The following is a 19,149-nucleotide window of genomic DNA, read 5'->3' as shown; positions in this document are numbered from 1 at the left end:
GGGAGAACTTGACCCAACTTCTTCCAGCTTTTGGGACTCCAGCCAGCCTTGGCATTTCTAGGCTTATACGCATTACCATGTTCTCTTCGGAGAGGCCCTGGGTTTAGGGCTCACCCTTATTCAGCTTGCTACAAAGTTCCTGCTTCCAGATATGTCTCATTCTGGAGCTGAGCATACATAGGTTTGGGGAGGAAGGTGTCTGTATATCCCAACATCTAGCAGTTGATTTTTTTTCTGTATCAGCCATCCATTCTTGTGGTTTTTGCACAGGGGTGATAAGGTGATGCTGTGTTTCTCTTTCCTCTTGCCTTTCTAAAAGAATTGTTCTTTAGGCTTGTTCTAAGAATAACACAGCCTCACTTTATTTTGTATATTATTATTATTATTGGAGACAGGTGTCATGTAGATCATGCTGGCCCTGAACTGCTCTTTCTGCTTCCACCTCTTGAGTACTAGGATTGCATGTGGGTCTTCACACCCCAGTTTATGTGGGGATTTGTATGTGCTGTCCAAGCATTCCATCAAATTAACCATATCCCCAGCTTACATGGCTCTTTAGCTACACCACGTAAGTTGGGCAGACAGCAAGCACACAGTTACCATCTGTGTCACAGTTACACAACTAGCATTTTACAGGAGGCATGGCCATCATTTTCAGTGGCTTGAGTGTCCCAGAGTAGACAGCCTTGGCCAGAACTTCAGCCTGATTAAGCTTCCTGACCTTGGGCAAGTCTTTCTGTGCCTGTTTCCTGACCTATAAAGTGGGGATAATAATGTCACCTTTCTCAGAGTGGGCATGAATCCATCAGTTAAATGATGAAAGGGTTTAAAACCGATGCCTTCTTGAGGAAGTGTCTGTGCATGGGCTGCTGTTCTCTGTCAGTGATTACCACCATTTTCATTGCCACCCTTCCACAGACAAGCTGTCATTGTTCCCTTGGCTCTTCATCTTTCTCCTTTCTCTTGTTCTTTTTATTTTTCCTTCTAACTTCCTGGGACACCACATCCCACTGACCTTGACATAGGCGGACACACCCTGGCCCTTTCTTCCAGGCTTAAGATGGTGGAGACACTGAGCAACCTGCTGCGCTCCGTGGTGGCCCTGTCCCCAACAGACCTGCTCCCTGTTCTCTATCTCAGCCTCAACCGCCTTGGGCCGCCTCAGCAAGGTCTAGAACTGGGTGTTGGTGATGGTGTCCTCCTCAAGGCAGTTGCCCAGGCCACAGGTAGGAGGGATCCAACAAGAGGTGGCACTTGAAGTTTGTGAAAGAGTTGGGACTGGGGGATGAAGGAAGAGGCCAATGGAAGAGTACTTGACAAGGCCAGAGTTTCAAGGTCTGGGCAGTATAGGGTGGGGATGTACAGCCTATGTTGGGAGGAGCTGTGGGATGGAGAGGAGGGGTGATGAAAGCTATTCAGTTGACTTGACTACCTGCTTGTCCATCTTGCCAGCCTCCTGCTCTTACCTCAAGTGTGCCATATTAGGACTCTGTTTTCAACCATAAGCAAGGTCAAGGCACACCTCATACTTTTTGAAAGGCAGAACAGTAGAAACACAATAAACAGGCTGGAGACTGTTAGAGACCAACTGAGGATCGAACAGGCAGCCCTCTCCACCTCCACTGGCCCCATCCCATAAGTTTTAGTTCCATCTACACATGACTCCCAGTCTGAGTGTGCTTACCCAGCTGCTTGTCATAGACCGTTGCTTAGGCTTTTTACACTGACCTAATGGGGATAGGCACTTAACTAGTTGCATGGAAGAAGCAATCTGTAGACAAGGGGAAGCCCTATAAACCCAGATAACTAGCGAGACATATAGCCAGTGAAGAGAGACAGGTTGCTACAGTGTCCTCTCCTACTTTCTTCCCCACTGCCTCCTCTATCAAGGTCGTCAGCTGGAGTCCATCCGGGCTGAGGTAGCTGAGAAGGGGGATGTGGGGCTAGTGGCGGAGAACAGCCGAAGCACTCAGAGGCTCATGCTGCCTCCACCTCCACTTACTGTTTCTGGAGTCTTTACCAAATTCTGTGACATTGCCCGGCTCACTGGCAGTGCTGTAAGTAGAGCAGCGTGGCCTATCCCAAAACCCAGATATCCCAGGACCCAAAGCATGGTGGGGACCTTAGTGTTCATTTGTGCTTATGTGGTTTACAATGTCTCTTTCCATTTTCTCTGGAGAACATAGCATCTAATGCCATGTCTCCTGGTGGCGGGACACTTGTTAATGCTTGTTGGACAGAGGAAGAGAGGCAAAGAGCGCTAGCTTCATTGTCATTGCCTCAGATTAAGACATTACAACAGGTGGTGGTGGTGGTGGTGGTGGTGGTGGTGGTGGTGGTGGTGGTGGTGGTGGTGGTGGTGGTTATGGCAGTGGCAGCTTTTCTAAAGCTGAAAAGTGTTCTCTGATGACTCCTTGCCTGTTCTTTACTTTGTTCAGTCCATGGCCAAGAAAATGGACATTATCAAGGGCCTTTTTGTTGCCTGCCGCTACTCAGAAGCCCGGTTTATTGCCAGGTAAACATGGGACTCATGAGACTGGGGAGGCATATGGGGCTGTTGGTGAGCATTTGGCAACTGCAGACATTGCTAACACCCTGACTGCCTTCTCATGAGAAAAGTACCAACATGACCCAGTTTATTTGTTCTGACTTTGCATTGGAAGTCCATTTTAGTTACCTTTGTATTACTGTGGTTAGAGCACTTAGTGGAGGAAAGGAATATTTTAGTTCATGACTTGGATGGACGGTTTGGGTCCATCTTGGTGGGGAAGGCACAGTAGGGTTTGTGGCAACCAGAGTGTGTGGGAGGCTCCTCACATCACAGCAGATGAGGAAGCAGAGTAAGACCAGAACCAAGGTCTGTATAACCTCTTACATAGTGACCTAGTGACCTGCGTCTTTAGGTAGGGCCCATTTCTTGAAGTTTCTACAGCCTCCCAAAATATCACTAAGCTGTAGACAACCATTTAAAGTATGAGTCTGTGGGGAACATTTCATATCAAACCATAATTACCACCTTTCATGGGTTAACGCTCCTCCATTGGTAATGCCGCCTAGAGAAGGATTCTGGAGCTAAGGGTAAATTTTGGTGGTTGATTACTGATGTCTGCCTTGGTCTGAGTATAGCATAAAGCTATCATGACAGTGGGAGGAAAGTTACTGATCTCTCTTGAAGCATATCTTGAAGCAATTTTTTAGGTGTTCTGCCCTGTATCTACTGTTTGATGCCATCTAGTCTCCCAGCCACTCTGTGAAGTAGATCCTATTATCCTCACTGGAGCTGACAGAGGTGGAGGTGGAGGCAGTGTAAATAGCCAGCATGGGCGGGGTCAGGTTTTTGACTGTCACACCCATAAGTCAGGTTCTATTTCAGCTTTGGCCTGTGACTTGCCCTTCTCAAGCCTCTACCCCTTTGACTGTGAGATTCCTGCTTCTGTCTCCCATTGACCATCGGTCATGACCATCTCTGGCTAGCCCTGGTTTCTTCATCTTTTAGGGGTTGTGTGATATCTTGGGTCCCTTTGAGGCTTTGAAGACTGTCTGAATATTGAAGAGGTTCCACAAAGGGTGGAGGCTGGGGAGACAGGAACAGGCAAAGTGTGGAGGGCAAGATGAGAGTGGCCAGTCAGCTCACACCTGCTACTCTATCCTCAGGTCCCTAAGTGGGCGGCTGCGCCTTGGGCTGGCTGAGCAGTCAGTGCTGGCTGCTCTTGCCCAGGCTGTGAGTCTCACACCCCCTGGCCAAGGTGAGTAGCCCTGGCCCATTTTCGTCCCACCACCCTGTTACTGGGGCCTCTCTTTTCCATCTGTTGCCCCATTCTCCTCTGAGAATGCACTTAGACAGCCTACCTTATTCCTTTCCCTGTCACATGCCATACACCACCCTCCGTGACCCTGGACCCTTGAATAACTAAGAGGTCTTGCTCATTACTAAGCTGCTGGTGGGTCTTTTCATAGAATTTCCCACAGCCGTGGTGGATGCTGGGAAGGGCAAGACAGCAGAGGCCAGAAAGATGTGGTTGGAAGAACAAGGCATGATCTTGAAGCAAACCTTCTGGTGAGATGCAGGGTTGGGCAGAATGATGACCAACACGTGAGTGATTGACACAGGGCTCATAATAACAAGGGATTGTGGTCTAGACAAGGATGATTCTGGGTTGTGAGCAGTGAAAGGTGGAGATAGCATTTGAGGGCTGCAGGCACAAGATGCTCAGAGTTTTAGCCAAAGCCCTAAGGTACTCATAATAGATATTACCAGCACAGAGAGAATTAGGGCTTTATAGTGAGCCACATGGAGGGACTTTGGCCAGCAGGTGACCTAGGATCATTACTGACCTGGTGACCGTGCCAGAGGAAAGAAGGACAGGGAGCAGTTCCATAAATGTCCCCAACACACCTGATCTGCACCTGACTGCCCTGGGTGATGAGTTTCTCACATCTTTCAGTGGCTCAGCCTCTGGAGTATCCACCATCTGCCCAGCTCTGTCCAATCCATTCTGCCTGGTCTCAGATTAGCTGAATAAGTCAGCAATATCCTTGAGTGGGACACAGTCACTGGAATATGAGCAAGGGGTAGTGGAGGATGCAGTCAGCATGATGTGTGATGACTGAGAGTAGAACACCTGGTGGCAGGAGTGGGGACATGGTCACAGAGATAAGTAGAGCCCAGGTCTGGCATGGGCTAAGGGAGCTCTATACTTGCACTTGTCTGTAGACAGTAGAGTTTTCAAGTTAGGAGTTTGTAGAAAGAACCTTTCTTCATGGGCTGGGTGTGGAGGTACACCCATGAAATCCTAGTATACCCTTGGGATCTAGTTCTCTGCCAACTTGGGATATATTGCAAGATCCTGTCTTATAAAATCAGGGAGTTGACTGCTTCCCTAGAATCCACCAGTGAGGGGCTAAGAGCATGCTTGCCTAGAATCCACTTCCTGGACCTTGCCACTGCCTGCCTAGGTCTGTCCTATCTGGGTTGTGAGTATGGTATAGTCCAGCAGCAGATCATTTTCTTCATATGCCCAAGGCCTAGGTTCTACCGCTTCTCCCAGCACCATGGAAGAAAACAAAAGACCTTGTCATCTTGCTCTCTTCTCTCCAACCTATCCCTAGTGAGGTGCCTGATCTGGATCGCATCATCCCTGTGCTGCTGGAACATGGCTTGGAAAGTCTCCCAGAGCACTGCAAGCTGAGCCCAGGTATCCCTCTATGGGCCCTCAAGGCTGGGGCAGCTATCTTCCATGGAGCAGGTGTAAACAGCTACCCCCAGACAGTTTTTGAGTACTTGTTCCCTTTGGTGAGGCCCTTATCTTTTCCCCTCAGGTCTCCCTTATGAACTGAGCAGGGCATAGGGTGCAGCAGCAAAAAATGTCCAGAAGGCAGTGGCTTGGCTGTAGAGAATTTGTTATGTACATACATATTCAAAGCAAGACAGGCAGCCATGGTACCATATGGCTGTGCTCCAGTGTTCATCTAGAGACCTGGGTTCCTTCTATCTTATCCTTCTCTCTGCTTCCTTTCACTTTAAAGGCTGATGATCAGGGAAAAGGGGGGAGTAATGTTGCTTGTAAAGGATGTGACTGATGTGACCATATTATTTGTTCTTCTGTTACTTGTTACTTCTGTGTCCATTTATGGCCATTAATAGCTTCCAGGGAGGCTGGTATGGGGACCTAAGTTTCTCATCTGAAATGTGGTGGTCCTCTCCCTTATATGATGTCAGGAGAAGTGAGTAGTAGGTCCAAAGGCATATTGGTAGCTTATGTCTCTTTCTCTAATTTTTTTTATCTGTTCCCTTTCCCCGCCCCCCCACCCCCCCTAACTTGGTTTCTTCCCTCCCAGGGGTTCCTCTTAAACCAATGCTGGCCCATCCCACTCGGGGTGTCAGTGAGGTCCTGAAACGCTTTGAGGAGGTCGACTTCACCTGCGAGTATAAATACGATGGGCAGCGGGCACAGGTATGGGCAAGCACAGCCCTTCCTGTATGAGGAAGGTACTCAGTATAGGTCCTAAGTAGCATGCACACACAGCACACACACACACACACACACACACACACACACACACACACACACACACACACACACACACACACACACAAACACAGCAAAAAAAAAAAAAAAAGAAAAGATGGTGGATGTCAGACACAGGTTACAGGTATCAGGAAATTTGAGGTGATTTGCTCAGATCTGTGTAGCAGCTCTTTGAACTTCCCAACCTGAAGGTGACAGTGAAGGTGAGATCTGAAGACAGTGTCATATAGGAAGGACTTGTTTGGTTTCCTCTTCCTTCTCCTGTGATGGTAGATACACGTTCTGGAAGGTGGAGAAGTGAAGATCTTCAGCAGGAACCAGGAAGACAACACAGGAAAGTATCCTGACATCATCAGCCGCATCCCCAAGGTGAGCCATCTGCGTCCTGGGCTGTAGTACAGACCCCTCTGGACCATCCTGGTGCAGTGGGGGTAGGGCTCACTAGGAAGTCTGGAAAATAGATATCTGCATATAACAAACTTGACTTCCGTGTGGCCTAAGCAGATGTTGCTTATTTCTTCAATATGGATGTAGTGTAGGCTGTTCTGACTCCACTATCTTTGGTTGGCCAGCTTTTCATGCCATTTCTTGTCTCCCCATAGCCACCACATTCCAGACAGAAACAAAGGGAAAAAGGGTTTTAGGCTTATGTCCCACTCAGCCCACCACCCCCACTAGCTTCAGCTTGTGGATACTGTCTAACACAGGTTCCTGTGAACGACTTTAGTAGAATCCTGGATCAGGCTTGAGTTTGTCCAGTGATGAGGCTGAGAGGACCTCAAAGATACTGGCCTGTGAGCATCTGGAGCTTTACAAGCTCAGAGGCAAAGCAGGGCCGGGTCTTAGGCCATGGGTTTCTTTGCTCCTTGTGGATATTGAGAATTGAACTCAGATCCACTGCAAGAATATCACTCTTAACCACTGAGCGCATCTTAGTTTTGCTGTATCCCAGAAGTGGCCTTATGCAGTATGTTGTCTTCTATGCCCATTCTTATTTAGCACATTATGCTGTGTGCCATGGCCTGTGGTACCATAGCCAGGGCTTGCTACCTTCATTAGAGATGGCATTGTGGACTCTGAAGAAAAGGTCCTATGTCTGTGGCTGAATAAGAACCATAACTGTGGCTGAGATACTGCTCAGTGGTTAGAACACTAGTGTAGAGTCTTAATAATGAGAAACTGGAAGTCTGGCTTAGTAGTAGTGCACATATCTTGAGTGCACCAGTGAGGAGCTGAAGGCGTGGCTCTGTGATAGAGCCATTGCCTTGAAAACACCAGTGAGGGATTGGTAGCATGGCTCAGTGGTAGAATGCTTGCCTGGCATCTACTACCCAAGACCCTATGTTCAGTCCCTAGCACTGAGTGAGGGAAAAGTAGATTTGAATTGGACCTTGTGAATTGTCAAGAAAGCAGAGCTGTTAAACCATACAGCTAGCTCTGGGATACAATGTGAAAGACTGTTCCTGACAGTGTACCTGGGAAAAGAAGGCTTTCCATTTCCAGGGAAGGCAAACCACAGGAAAGGGTTAGGGAGGAAGGCAAGCAGTGCAAAGGCCCAGTGCTGTGAGTCACCTGTCCCTTAGAGACACAGACCACCTGTTCCTGTACTGAAGTGAAGAGAGGCTGAGGGGACCAGGCAAGGAGAGGATCAGGGTCTGAAGAAGAGTTCTCCACAACTCAGGGAAGTGGCATACCATTTTTATCATGAAGTACAGCAGTAATAATCAGGGTTTGTGACAGATACCCTGGCTGCTGGCCAGAGACTATTGCAGTCTTGGTTAGTGCAGGACGGGAGACCAGCAGCTGGGGTGGTTGAAGCAGGGTGTGGTGAGGTGGGGACAGTCTGGCTTAGTCAGAGACCTCAGAGTGGAAGTACTGGGTTCACAGAAAGTTGAATGTGGTTAAGAGAAGAGGGAAGTTTCTCTGGCTGCTGCTGCTGCTGTATCTGGTCTTTGGTACCAAGTGGCAAATCATCAGGAAAGCTAGTGTACCTTGGTGAGAACTCAGGAAGATTTAGCTTCTTGTGTCTTGCTGAGGTCAGCTGTGGATTGTGAGAGCAATGGGAGGGTAGAGGGATTCATTGGATTGCTTCTGTCTTTTGACCTCTTCCTTTCGTAGATTAAACACCCCTCAGTCACATCTTTCATTCTGGACACTGAGGCTGTGGCCTGGGACCGGGAAAAGAAGCAGATCCAGCCATTCCAAGTGCTCACCACACGCAAGCGCAAGGTAGCATCAACCCATACAGTTCTGGAGCAGTGGCACACTCTGTTCTTTCCTCCCAGTCCTGACTTAGGCATCCTACTTGGTTCTCTAAGGGGCAGAATGAATCTGGATGTGCATCTCTTAGCTTTGGCTAAGCCATTGTCCAAGCTATCACATTCTTATCCCAGCATCCCAGTTAGGGAATATAAAAGAGTCCTTTTCCTATATCTATAATTTCACTATGAAAGCTCTATTGGGGAAGTCACATATATTGTACTTCAGATGACTTTGCTTTTATATTTCCTTTTATATTTATACTTATTTATATTTCTAGAATTGTAGCATTTTATCATCATTAGCTACAAGGGAGGCTGGAAAGCAAATCCTGTGAAGGAGAATGAAGTGAGGATTTCCCAAGAGCCACCCTCATTTAGAGCATATACCTGCAGCAATGCTGCCTTCTAGGCAGTGTGACCTTAGCCAGGGGTAGGAGTGAGGAATGGTAGGAATCAGCCTGAGGCATGATGAGAGAGGGCACAGAATGCCACCTCCCCTCCCCTCATGCCTGGTCTTTTATTCTGCTCCAACCAGGAGGTTGATGCATCGGAGATACAGGTACAAGTGTGTCTGTATGCTTTTGACCTCATCTACCTCAACGGAGAGGTGAGTTCTACTTTGTGACAGGTGGCCGTGGGGTGGCAGGTTGGAGTGAGCTTGGAGCTGTCTCTCTGGCTTCTGTTTCTGATTCTACCCCAGCATTGAGTTGGGATGTCATGCTCAGGCAGTGGCTCTCATAAGTGTGGGTTCTGGAGGACAGAGGCTCCCAGACTCCCTTGCAGGGTGTTTTTGAGGACTTCTTTTGTGGTTTTACATTTCTATGATTTTTCTTCCTATCACATTTGTATGAAGTAGGTTTTTGTCCCCATGACTGCGGAAACTATGGAAAAACCAGCTTCTATTCTCTTGAACAAAATGATCTGCACACTGCACATTCAGCTGTAGCCCCTCTTCTCACTATTCAGTTTTAGATAGAGGTGTGTTTTATGAAACATGCAGTTTGGAGATATGTAGGGTAGCACAGGAGTAGACTACTTGTCTAGCTTGATCCCAAGGTCACAAGCTTCATTTGTAGAATACAAAAAAGGGAACTATAAATGCTATTTGGGTATATTGGATGCACTGTTTTTTAATGAATTAACAAGTCTTTAAATTTCAAATTTCTGTGTCACAAATATCAAGTATGACCCCCTCTCTGTTCCCCCTGATGTGTTTATAAAAAGACAAAGAGAGGATATGTCCCAGGTTTCAGCACCAATGTTGCATTGTTAAAAAGATAAAGGGAGGAGGGATTATGTTCTATGGAGGTCTGAGGAAAGGGGGTGCCTCAGCGGGACCCATGCTGAAACAAACCTTCCCCCATCAATTTTATTCATGACATGGGGAGGTGAGTTAAGAGGGTGGTAGGATAGAGAAAGAGAAAGAGTAGAGAAATAGAAGAGTTGAGGGTGGCCATGTGCACATGGAGAGAAGTGGGGAGGGAAGTGGGAAGAGGGGACAAATGGAGAAGAGGGTAAGAGCGAGAGAGCAAGAGAGGAGCAAGAGGGAGCAAGAGCGTGAGGGGGTACAAGCAGCCCTTTTTATAATGTCAGGCGTACCTGGCTGTTGCTAGGTAACTGTTGAGGGTGGAGCTTAAAATGCTAACATCCCCTAAATAGAAGCTCTTAAAACAGAATCCTCAAGTATGTTTTAACAAGCTGGGGGTATTTCTCAATGGTAAAGTTCCTGCCTAGAATTCTCCAATGAGGGGATGGAGCTCAGAAGTAAAGTATGTGCCTGTATTTATGAGACCTGGTGTCTCATAAATATCTCTAGTTTCTAGTATCTGCTTTTAAAAAAAGAAAAGAAAAGAAAGGGAAAGGAAAGAAAAGAAAAAAGACTGTTAAGGGTCTTGAGACAGAAAAGTTTGAAAATGGTCGCTGAGGATACTAGAACTCATTTTCACCACAGCCTGGTGAGAAATTGTCCTATGTGCTTATAGGGTTGGGCTGAGTGGTGAAATCTCTCATTCTTTTCCTGCCTCTTCTTTCTGCTTAATGTCTTCTGTCTGGCCAGTGCCAGTGAAATCTTTGTACTGGTCCAGATCTGATTATGTTACTGGGCCATCAAGAAAACTGACAGTCTATAATGGTCCTGGCTAACTGAGCCACAGAATGAAGATTGTTTCTACCAGACAGATGAGTTTACCTTAGAGAAGTAAGGTGAACAGAGGCTAGCCTTCCCATGGGTAGATGACATCTCATTCAGATTATATCTGTCTTGTCTGTAGGTATAAAGTTTGTGTCTGTGTGTGATCCTGCCTCAGCCTCCTAAGTTAGTAAGCAGGCACCACCCCTGCCTAGCTTACTGAACCCTTGTTTATGAGGCAGGGCTTCCATAGATTTTGAGGGACCATTGCATTGACTAATGTGTTTCTCACTTAGAAGGCGATTCTTCATTAGCATAGGGAAGATCCTCTTGGACATGTATGTGAACTTCATTATCCTAACCCTTGTTGGGTGTGGTTAAAAACATAAGAATTGGGGCCTATGGGATACTATTCAGCATGCTTGACAGGCAAGTTTCATGACATGACTTCAGTCCCTGAAATACATAGAAGATGAATGGAAAGAACTGACCCCACAGAATTATCATCTGAATTCCATATGCATGCATGGCATAGCATACCCATACCTACATAAATAAACTAGTAATAAGTAAAAAATAAATTATAACTCCACAAAGTATTTATCTTTTACCAGGAAGATGGTTCCCCACTAGGTAATTTTGAGTTCAGCATGCTAGTGGGGTCTGCCTTTCTCTGATTCCTTCAGTTACAGTTATAGCTCTAGTACAGCAGTCCTGATGGCTCTTCCTTCCTCCTTCCCCAAGGCGTTCATAAATACATCATTATGTATGACCCTTGTGTATGCTGTTAAGATCAGACATGTAGTTTTCGTTTCCTCTATGTTGTCCACTTTCTTTCCTCATAGTCCCTGGCCCGCCAGCCCCTGTCTCGACGCCGGCAGCTACTCCGTGAGAACTTTGTGGAGACAGAGGGTGAGTTTGTCTTTGCCACCTCCTTGGACACCAAGGACATCGAGCAGATTGCTGAGTTCTTAGAGCAGTCAGTGAAGGGTGAGTATAACAACTTTTCTCTCCCAGGGTTTGAAGTTTGCTGTACTTGTACTGACCATGTTCCCATCTCTCAAACCCTGAGATTTGCCTGAAATCCTGCCTGCTTATGTCTTGTGAGCCACTGCTTCCATAGTCAGGCTTCCATGTTTCCTACAGACTCCTGTGAGGGCCTGATGGTGAAGACCCTGGATGTTGATGCTACCTATGAGATCGCCAAGAGGTCACACAACTGGCTCAAGGTGATTCTGGCCTCTTCTTGGTGTTCCCAGTGTGGATGTCTTTCCCTATTGTGCACAGAGTCTCCATCCATTCCTTAATTGAGCATGGGATACCATTATATGATTCTACCCCAGTTAGATATCCTCCCTTAGTAAAGTGTGGCTAATGGCTTTTCTAGGAAGTCACTGTCAACTTCCTAGCCTAAGCCTTAGGGATATCATTGTGAGGAAGTCAAGCCTGGTCTTTATGTCCCCTTTCCTTGTGTCCTTGTTGCATGAGGTGTACAAAGGAGAGGTTTCTGGGTTGTGTCCAGGGAAACCTGTCTCTGAAGAGCTCATGGAAAGAATCAGCTTGGTTAGGGAGGGTCTTCAGAGGGCATTGGGTCATTTAGAAGAGTTCTCTGCAAGTGACATCTAGGCCCAGCAGTGGACAGCAGGAAGGGATGGGTTATGTGAGTAGAGTGGGTAGGAGAGCCGTAGCTGCAATGGCCCAGAGGTGGCGTAGGCTCAGTATTGTAGGACATAGTGAGCAAGGGCGGTCAAGGGAGCAGGCTGTAAGACTGTAGCACTTTGGACCTTATGAGATGAAACTAGGTTCTTTTCTAAAAGTTTAAGGAAGCCAGCAGGATCCTGGTGAAAGTCATGTGATCCTGTGTCCTCTGGCTGTTTTTTTTAGAGAATAAGTCAGTGGATGTAGGATTGGGCAAAAATCTGGAGAATGCAGCAATATTTTCTGCCACAAAATGGAGGCTCTTGGGAGCTATGCAAGCCAGTCCTGCTGTACATTTTTTTTTTTCTTTGTTTTGGTCTGTTTCTCCTGTCTAGAATCAGGTCATTGTAGACAAACCTTCCCTGCTAGCAATAGTTCACTCTTGTTTCCATAATCTTAAGTGCCTGCATGACACTCTGAACTGGTGCTTCATAAGTGTTTCCTGAATGGGTAGGTAAGTGTGAAGGAATGAGTTGAGTGAATTAACATTGACTATTTGGGGACTGAAGCAAGCAAAGAGGAAAACAAGATGACCCCCAAGCTGGGTGTGTAGTGCATACTGTAACTCCAACATTCTGGAGGCTGAGACAGGAGGATCCAGATTCTAGCTCAGCCTGGGAAGATCAAAGATGATTGATTGCCCTCATATACCTCTAGCTCATTTGCTTTGCTTCAAGCTGAAAAGCACTTTTACCTGTAGCTTCCCATGAGTCTTGCTTTTCTTCCTCAAAGCTCTCGAGTACAAACTTCAAATAGCAAGTTCCCACCTGCTCTTCTGCTCCTCTCATCCCTTACTTCTCCCCCCAGCTGAAGAAGGACTACCTTGAAGGTGTGGGCGACACTCTGGACCTTGTGGTGATTGGTGCCTACCTGGGCCGGGGGAAGCGGGCTGGCCGGTATGGGGGCTTCCTGTTGGCTGCCTACGATGAGGAGAGTGAAGAGCTGCAGGCCATATGCAAGGTCCTGGGGACTGGGTGCTGTCACAGAATTGGGAGGGATGTAGTTCTACTCTGAGATGTACCTGGGATCATGCATATGCAGGTTCAGTCAACTTGGAGTAAATGAGTGATATTTTGCATGTTTACCCACGTGATCAAGTAGCTTGAAATTTGTCATAATTTTGGATACTAGTATGTTATTTTACAATATTTATGGAGTTTTAAAAACACTTGTTATGTTAGAAGGCAAGAAATAATAAGGCTATTAATACAGACAGCACCTGTCTAGTTAGAAACTTACATAAGCAGTTATAGGTAGCCGCCAGCACAGACTATTACTACTACCATTTTTGCATTGCCTTGGTAATGTTAAGAGTAGGAGGGGTAAGTGGCGGTGCAAACTTGTGATCCCAGCCACTTGGGAGGTAAGAAGTCACAAGGCCAGTGCCATCCTATATATGAAGCTGGGAGTGTAGCTCAGCAGTACAGCTACTGCATAGGATCTCCCAGTGAGGGGCTGGGGCATGGCTCAGTGGTAGAGCCCTTGCCTAGAATCCCCAGTGAAAGGTTGGGGTGTGGCTCAGTGGTAGAGCCCTTACCTGGAATCCCCCAATGAGGGGCTAGGTCTATGACTCAGTGGTAGAGATCTTGCCTAGACATTGGAGAGAGTCAACAGAGGAGAGTGGATTGTTTTTTAGAAAACAAATGACAAGGGATGAAAAGCACAGCCTTTCAGGGCAGAGAATTGTGGCTGATAGCTCAGTAGCATCATTCCACTTCATCTCAGGTGGTAGGAACGGTGTTAGGTGCTGGCTAATTGAACTTCTAATCTCCCATTTTCTCCTGCAGCTGGGAACCGGATTCAGCGATGAGGAGCTGGAAGAACATCATCAGAGCATGCAGGTGGGCCCTGTGACCACCCCGTACCTCTTACCACATTTACTCTGTGCAGAGCTCTGGCTGCATGTGATCCCAGAACACCCAGGTTCAAGTCCCAGATCTACCAGAAATTTCCTGGTGATGCTGTCCAAGGGACTGCATGTCCCAGCCCAGCACACATGTGGCCCTTGGGTTCTGATTGTTTTTCCTGAAAAGTGCCATGAGCCTCTAGAGAAGGATGATTTTTCTTCGTGGGCTCAGACATTTTAGGGTGTGAAGCTCTGCCCTATGTGGTGGTTAGACCCCATCTCTGTCCCATTTTTGGGTATCTTTCTGCTGTTCCCCAGGCTTGTGCTTCCCCTCTCAAAAACTTCTCTTCCCCTTGTGTGTTGTGTCTTTGTCTTATGTCTCTATCTCTGTCTCTGGGCTTCTGCCTCTATTTTTAGTATCCATCTCAGTCTCAATGTGTCTCCATTCTTTTTTTCCCCATTTCCCTTTGATATTCCTTGTTTAGCTTTTTAGCTTGAAGGACTGCTCCATTTTCTTTTTTCCTTCTCTCATTCCTTTTTTTTTTTTCTGGCCCCTTTTCTCATTCCTAATCTCCATCCCTTGCTCTTGGCCCTTGCTTTGAGATTTAAACTCATCTCTATTTTCTCTGCTTACTGCAGGCCCTTGTATTGCCTACCCCACGCCCCTATGTGAGGATTGATGGGGCAGTGGCCCCAGACCACTGGCTAGACCCGAGTGTTGTGTGGGAGGTGAAATGTGCTGATCTCTCCCTGTCTCCCATCTACCCTGCTGCACGGGGCCTGGTGAGTGCTGGGGTCTGGGAAGGGCCCTTGGAGGGAAGGAAGGCAGAGTTGATGGGGAAAGATCTTGGGATGTGGTGTTCTTATACTAATCAAAAAGCCTTCAATATATCTGGATGTCAGATATCATTCTCAGCTATAAAAGAAGACAGTGCCATTACTCCCTTTGGTAGCATCTCACCTTCATCTTCAAAGTAACTTGAGAACCCAGACTTACAGGAAAGTTCAGCATGCCTCACCAGTGTTTCCTTCATTACTGAAGTCACTCAGAATTAGTTGTCTTGGTACCAAGTTTTGTAATTCCATGGCTAACGTCCATATGTGAGAGCAGATCAATGATGCAGACGTGGTAGCCGTCAGTGAGCAGCACCCAGGAGACGGTGCAACTCAACTTAAAGGGCTCCTTCTTTGACCTTAATTGCTGTTCTGAAGCTTGACTGGTTTGTACTTTCTGAGTAGAAGCAGACTTGTATTTTGCAAAGTGGACCTCCTAGATTTTTGCTGTTGTTGGTTTTTAGGGTTTTCTTGGTGCTTAGGATAACTGCTTGACTATTAAATGCCCTCACTGGGGGATTCTAGGCAGGGGCTCTACCACTGAGCTATATATACCCTTAGGCCCTCACTGGGGGAGTCTAAGCAGGTGTTCTACCACTAAACTATGACCTTAGTGCCTCAGTGGGAGAATTCTAGGCAGTGTCTCTACCACTGAGCCATGCCCCCAGCCCCTCACTGGGGAATTCTAGGCAGGGGCTTTACCTTTGAGCCAAGTCCCTTCCCTGAGGTATTGTTGCTTCACCAGACCCCTCTTTTTTCTCCTGTGTTTTTGTTTTGTGTATTTTTGTTACCTTTGTATATTTAGAGACAAGTTCTTATTAACCCACATAAGCCTGGAACTTGATTCTTCTGCCTCATCTTCCTAAGCACCTGGGATTACAAACAAGTTCTACCAGGCTTGGTATATCTCATTATTATTATTATTATTATTATTATTATTATTATTATTATTATTATTATTTATATACTTACTATACAGTAGAGAGCCAGGGCCCTTGGCACCAAGTGCAAGGAGCTACCTTTGTCCTACTTTACTATGACTCACCCATAGTTTAATAACTGGCATATCACCCATGTAATCCTCACAGAAATGCCAATTGTGCGCCTGTGTTCATAGGTGAGAAAGAGATAGCTTCACAGAGAGCTGTGGTAACTGCTGCTTGGCCCCTGAGAACTGCTAGATGACGTTAAATCCCTGACTGCTTTTTAACACTCAAGGCTATTAGGATGCTAACAACATATGTAACTGTAGGATCTTACATTTTTTGAGTATTACAGTACATCAGGTACCAAGACTTCAAACACCTTCTTTAAGCCTCACGGCCCATTGCTCAGCCCCATTGATCTAAGGCCCAGGTCATGAAAGAAGAAGAGACCAAATAGGGAGTAATTTGTCAGCTTACTGCAGTTGCAGCCCAGCAGAGCCCCTCCCCTACCACTATTCTCTCCCACAGGTGGACAAAGAGAAAGGGATCTCTCTTCGTTTCCCTCGGTTCATTCGTGTCCGTGAAGATAAGCAGCCAGAGCAGGCCACTACCAGTGACCAGGTGAGGCCCTAGGTAAAGGGTTGCTTCTGGTTAGGAGCTATAGAGATGGGAGTAATTGGGGAGCTGCTGATACCTCCTTCCCCCACTCTCCTCAGGTGGCCTCTTTGTACCGGAAGCAGAGTCAGATTCAGAACCAGCAAAGCTCAGACTTGGACTCTGATGTTGAAGATTATTAACCTCCTGCTCTCCTGGACCTGGGGTGGAGATTGAGAGAACATGGTTACTATTGGACTGGTTGTGTTGACTGGCGTGCAGGTGCTTACAGGATGAGATCCTGGGGCTGGGATGCTTCATTTTATTCAATAAATGACTATCATTTGACTACTTGGTGAGGAGGTCTGCATTAAACTCTATGGTGTCACTCTGAGCTCACACAGGTATAGCATATGACCATGCCAGGTATTGGTCAAATTGCCTGCCGTCTGTCAGCCTCCAGCCACTTGTGCTGTGGAACTCTCAACACATGACCATTGCCACTTACGACTAGAACAGTTTATTTTATTTTACATAGCCACATGTTGTCAGTGCTAGTCCGTGGATATCAACAATCAAGAGCTTTCATGTTTCAGCTTCTTTGAACTCCCAGCACTCTGTCAGGTCGACATTGTTAACTCTCTTTTGCAGATATAGATGAGGACATAAACTGCTAATGCTCTTGCCAGGAGCATTAGCACTTAGTACTCCAATCCAGTAGCCCTGCTGGCAGTCACTCCCACATCTTTCTAATAAGGTCCCCATGCTCTTGGGAGACAGTGGTGCAGTACCCAGGTGTGTGGTTAACATTTGTGCTACCTACTATCTTGTTACCAGACATCACCTCAATCTTCAGGATAGCATTTCAGTCACCACAAGATGAGGAAGTGACAGTAGCTGCTTTGTTTATGACTGTGCCCTGAACATAATGTCTGGTGTGTGGGAGGTGCTCTAAAGTACTAGCTGAGTTTTAGCCTCCTTAGGCACATGATGACCAGAGACTAGGCATCAACTGCTAGTCTAACCCTAGCATCTCCTTTCTTTTTGTGTGCTTCAGTCTTCACAGGGGGTGCAGATAGCCCTAGTCAGTCTGCTCCTGTGAAGGTCACCTAAGGTTGGAGAAGACACAGACAAGTTGGAGAACTTCAGCAGATGTAAGAGAAAGGCTTGTAGGATGATGGGGAGAATCTTATAGAAAGCCCTGCTTTCCTGAGATGGTCCCTGAAAGAATCAGGCCCTGGTAGCTTTCTAGGAATTTGAAGCAGCTTTCTGGCTACCAGCTAGAGGAGACATGAACCAGGAGGGTAGAGTGGATAACCAGGCAAAGTCCCAGATCTGGACAGCTAGAGCCATTCTTGTGGGACACATTGAAGCCTGCCTTAGTTAGGTTTTCTATTGCCGTGATAAAACACCATGACCCAAAGCAACTTGAGGAAAGGGTTTATTTCTGCTTAGAGGTCTACATCACTATCATTGAGGGAAGTCATTGTTGGACCTGGAGGCAGGAACTAATACAGAGGCCACAGAAGCTTGCTTGGCCTGTTTTCTTATAACATGCAGAACTACCAGCCCAAGAGTGGCACTGCCCAAAGTGAGCTGGGCCTTCTCACAATCAAGAAAATGCCCTACAGGCAACCTAATGGAAACATGTTATCATGGTTCTGTTTTCCCAGGTGAATCCTAACCTTGTGCCAAGTTGACATAGAAACCAGCTCCCACAAAGCCCCTTTAAAAGCAGTTGTGCTGGGCCTGGGAGACGGCTCAGTAAAGTGTTTTGCTTTGTAAGTATGAAGAGCTAAGTGTAATCTGCCCCACCAACCCCTACCCCACCCCAATCCAGGTATAATAGTTGAGGCAGTAGAGACAGCAGGATCCCTGGGATTCACTGGCAAGACAGTTTAGCTGAGTTGATAGCCTCCAGATTAAGTGAAAGACCAGACAGACTTACTTCAAAAAAATAATGGTGAGTGCATGATTAAGGAAGATACTTGACACTGAGCATACCTATGCATACCTACATGAATGTACCGACAGGAACATGTACATATACACAGAAACGTGTCCTTTGGGTATTCTGTTGCCTGCAGTTGACATCCTGCCTGGTATAAAAGTTAATAAGGTGAGCTACAGAGAAAGCTTAAAACACAGGTATTAGAATGGTCCCTGGCCAGCGTAGCCCTCATGGGATACAGTTGTACAAGCCTGAGCCTGAACCAAGTGGCTTTCTGACTTCCTGTATTCCCTTTCATACTCTTACCAATGAGCCCCTGGAGTTTATTAATGATCTTCATTTAACAGGGAGGCACTGTGCTCTATCATTTGGGTGATGGGTGAGGGTCAAGACAGGATTTGGTCTTGGCTATCTGCTTTAGGCCACATATTCACAGTAGGTATGCCATGAGAGCCTCCTATGCACCCATGAGATCTTGAAACCTGCCATGATCAAGTCTGCAGCTGAAGGTATCAAGCTGTTGGCTAGAGAATGTAGACATTGAAGAGACAAGTCAAGTCAGGTGAGCAGTGGGTGTATGAATCTTCCCCAGGGTGTAATCCAGCTCAGTTTAAAAGTTGACATAAGTCTGTCTAGGTATATATGTGAGGGCATCATGGGAGGTTGAATGCACATAGGAAGGAGCAGTTCCAATTCATGGTGAATCAAAAAGACCAGATCTCAGTCACATGACCATAACCTGCAGCAAAGCTTGCTGGGAAGTGTTTTATGCTGGGAAGGCATTGTTAATCTAACTGAATGGCACACCCCACATTTTCCCATGTGGGTGTAATGAACCAGACTTAGCCTTAAATGTCTTATGTGTGACTTCATCCAACTCTT

At 46.6% G+C, this 19,149-nt stretch overlaps 1 protein-coding gene across 1 annotated transcript in view; it reads left to right on the top strand.

Moving 5' to 3' along the window:
- Positions 1–16,667, top strand: part of Lig1 (DNA ligase 1) — a 38,357-nt gene extending 21,690 nt beyond the window's left edge. Inside the window, exons 12-28 of the mRNA XM_032894420.1 lie at positions 1,054–1,226; positions 1,891–2,057; positions 2,439–2,515; positions 3,655–3,746; positions 3,958–4,057; positions 5,110–5,195; positions 5,839–5,954; positions 6,303–6,398; positions 8,148–8,258; positions 8,826–8,897; positions 11,264–11,408; positions 11,565–11,647; positions 12,924–13,076; positions 13,904–13,957; positions 14,602–14,745; positions 16,251–16,343; positions 16,439–16,667. Of these exons, the coding sequence (XP_032750311.1) occupies positions 1,054–1,226; positions 1,891–2,057; positions 2,439–2,515; positions 3,655–3,746; positions 3,958–4,057; positions 5,110–5,195; positions 5,839–5,954; positions 6,303–6,398; positions 8,148–8,258; positions 8,826–8,897; positions 11,264–11,408; positions 11,565–11,647; positions 12,924–13,076; positions 13,904–13,957; positions 14,602–14,745; positions 16,251–16,343; positions 16,439–16,519 (1,843 nt within the window). The 3' untranslated portion in view covers positions 16,520–16,667. The remainder of the gene's footprint in view (positions 1–1,053; positions 1,227–1,890; positions 2,058–2,438; positions 2,516–3,654; positions 3,747–3,957; positions 4,058–5,109; positions 5,196–5,838; positions 5,955–6,302; positions 6,399–8,147; positions 8,259–8,825; positions 8,898–11,263; positions 11,409–11,564; positions 11,648–12,923; positions 13,077–13,903; positions 13,958–14,601; positions 14,746–16,250; positions 16,344–16,438) is intronic.
- The last annotated feature ends 2,482 nt before the right edge of the window (positions 16,668–19,149 follow it).

This window comes from Rattus rattus, chromosome 2 (assembly GCF_011064425.1).
Source record: "Rattus rattus isolate New Zealand chromosome 2, Rrattus_CSIRO_v1, whole genome shotgun sequence".
Classification (NCBI taxonomy): domain Eukaryota; kingdom Metazoa; phylum Chordata; class Mammalia; order Rodentia; family Muridae; genus Rattus; species Rattus rattus.
Note: the sequence above shows the minus strand (reverse complement) of the source record. Positions and strands in the feature narration are given on the sequence as shown.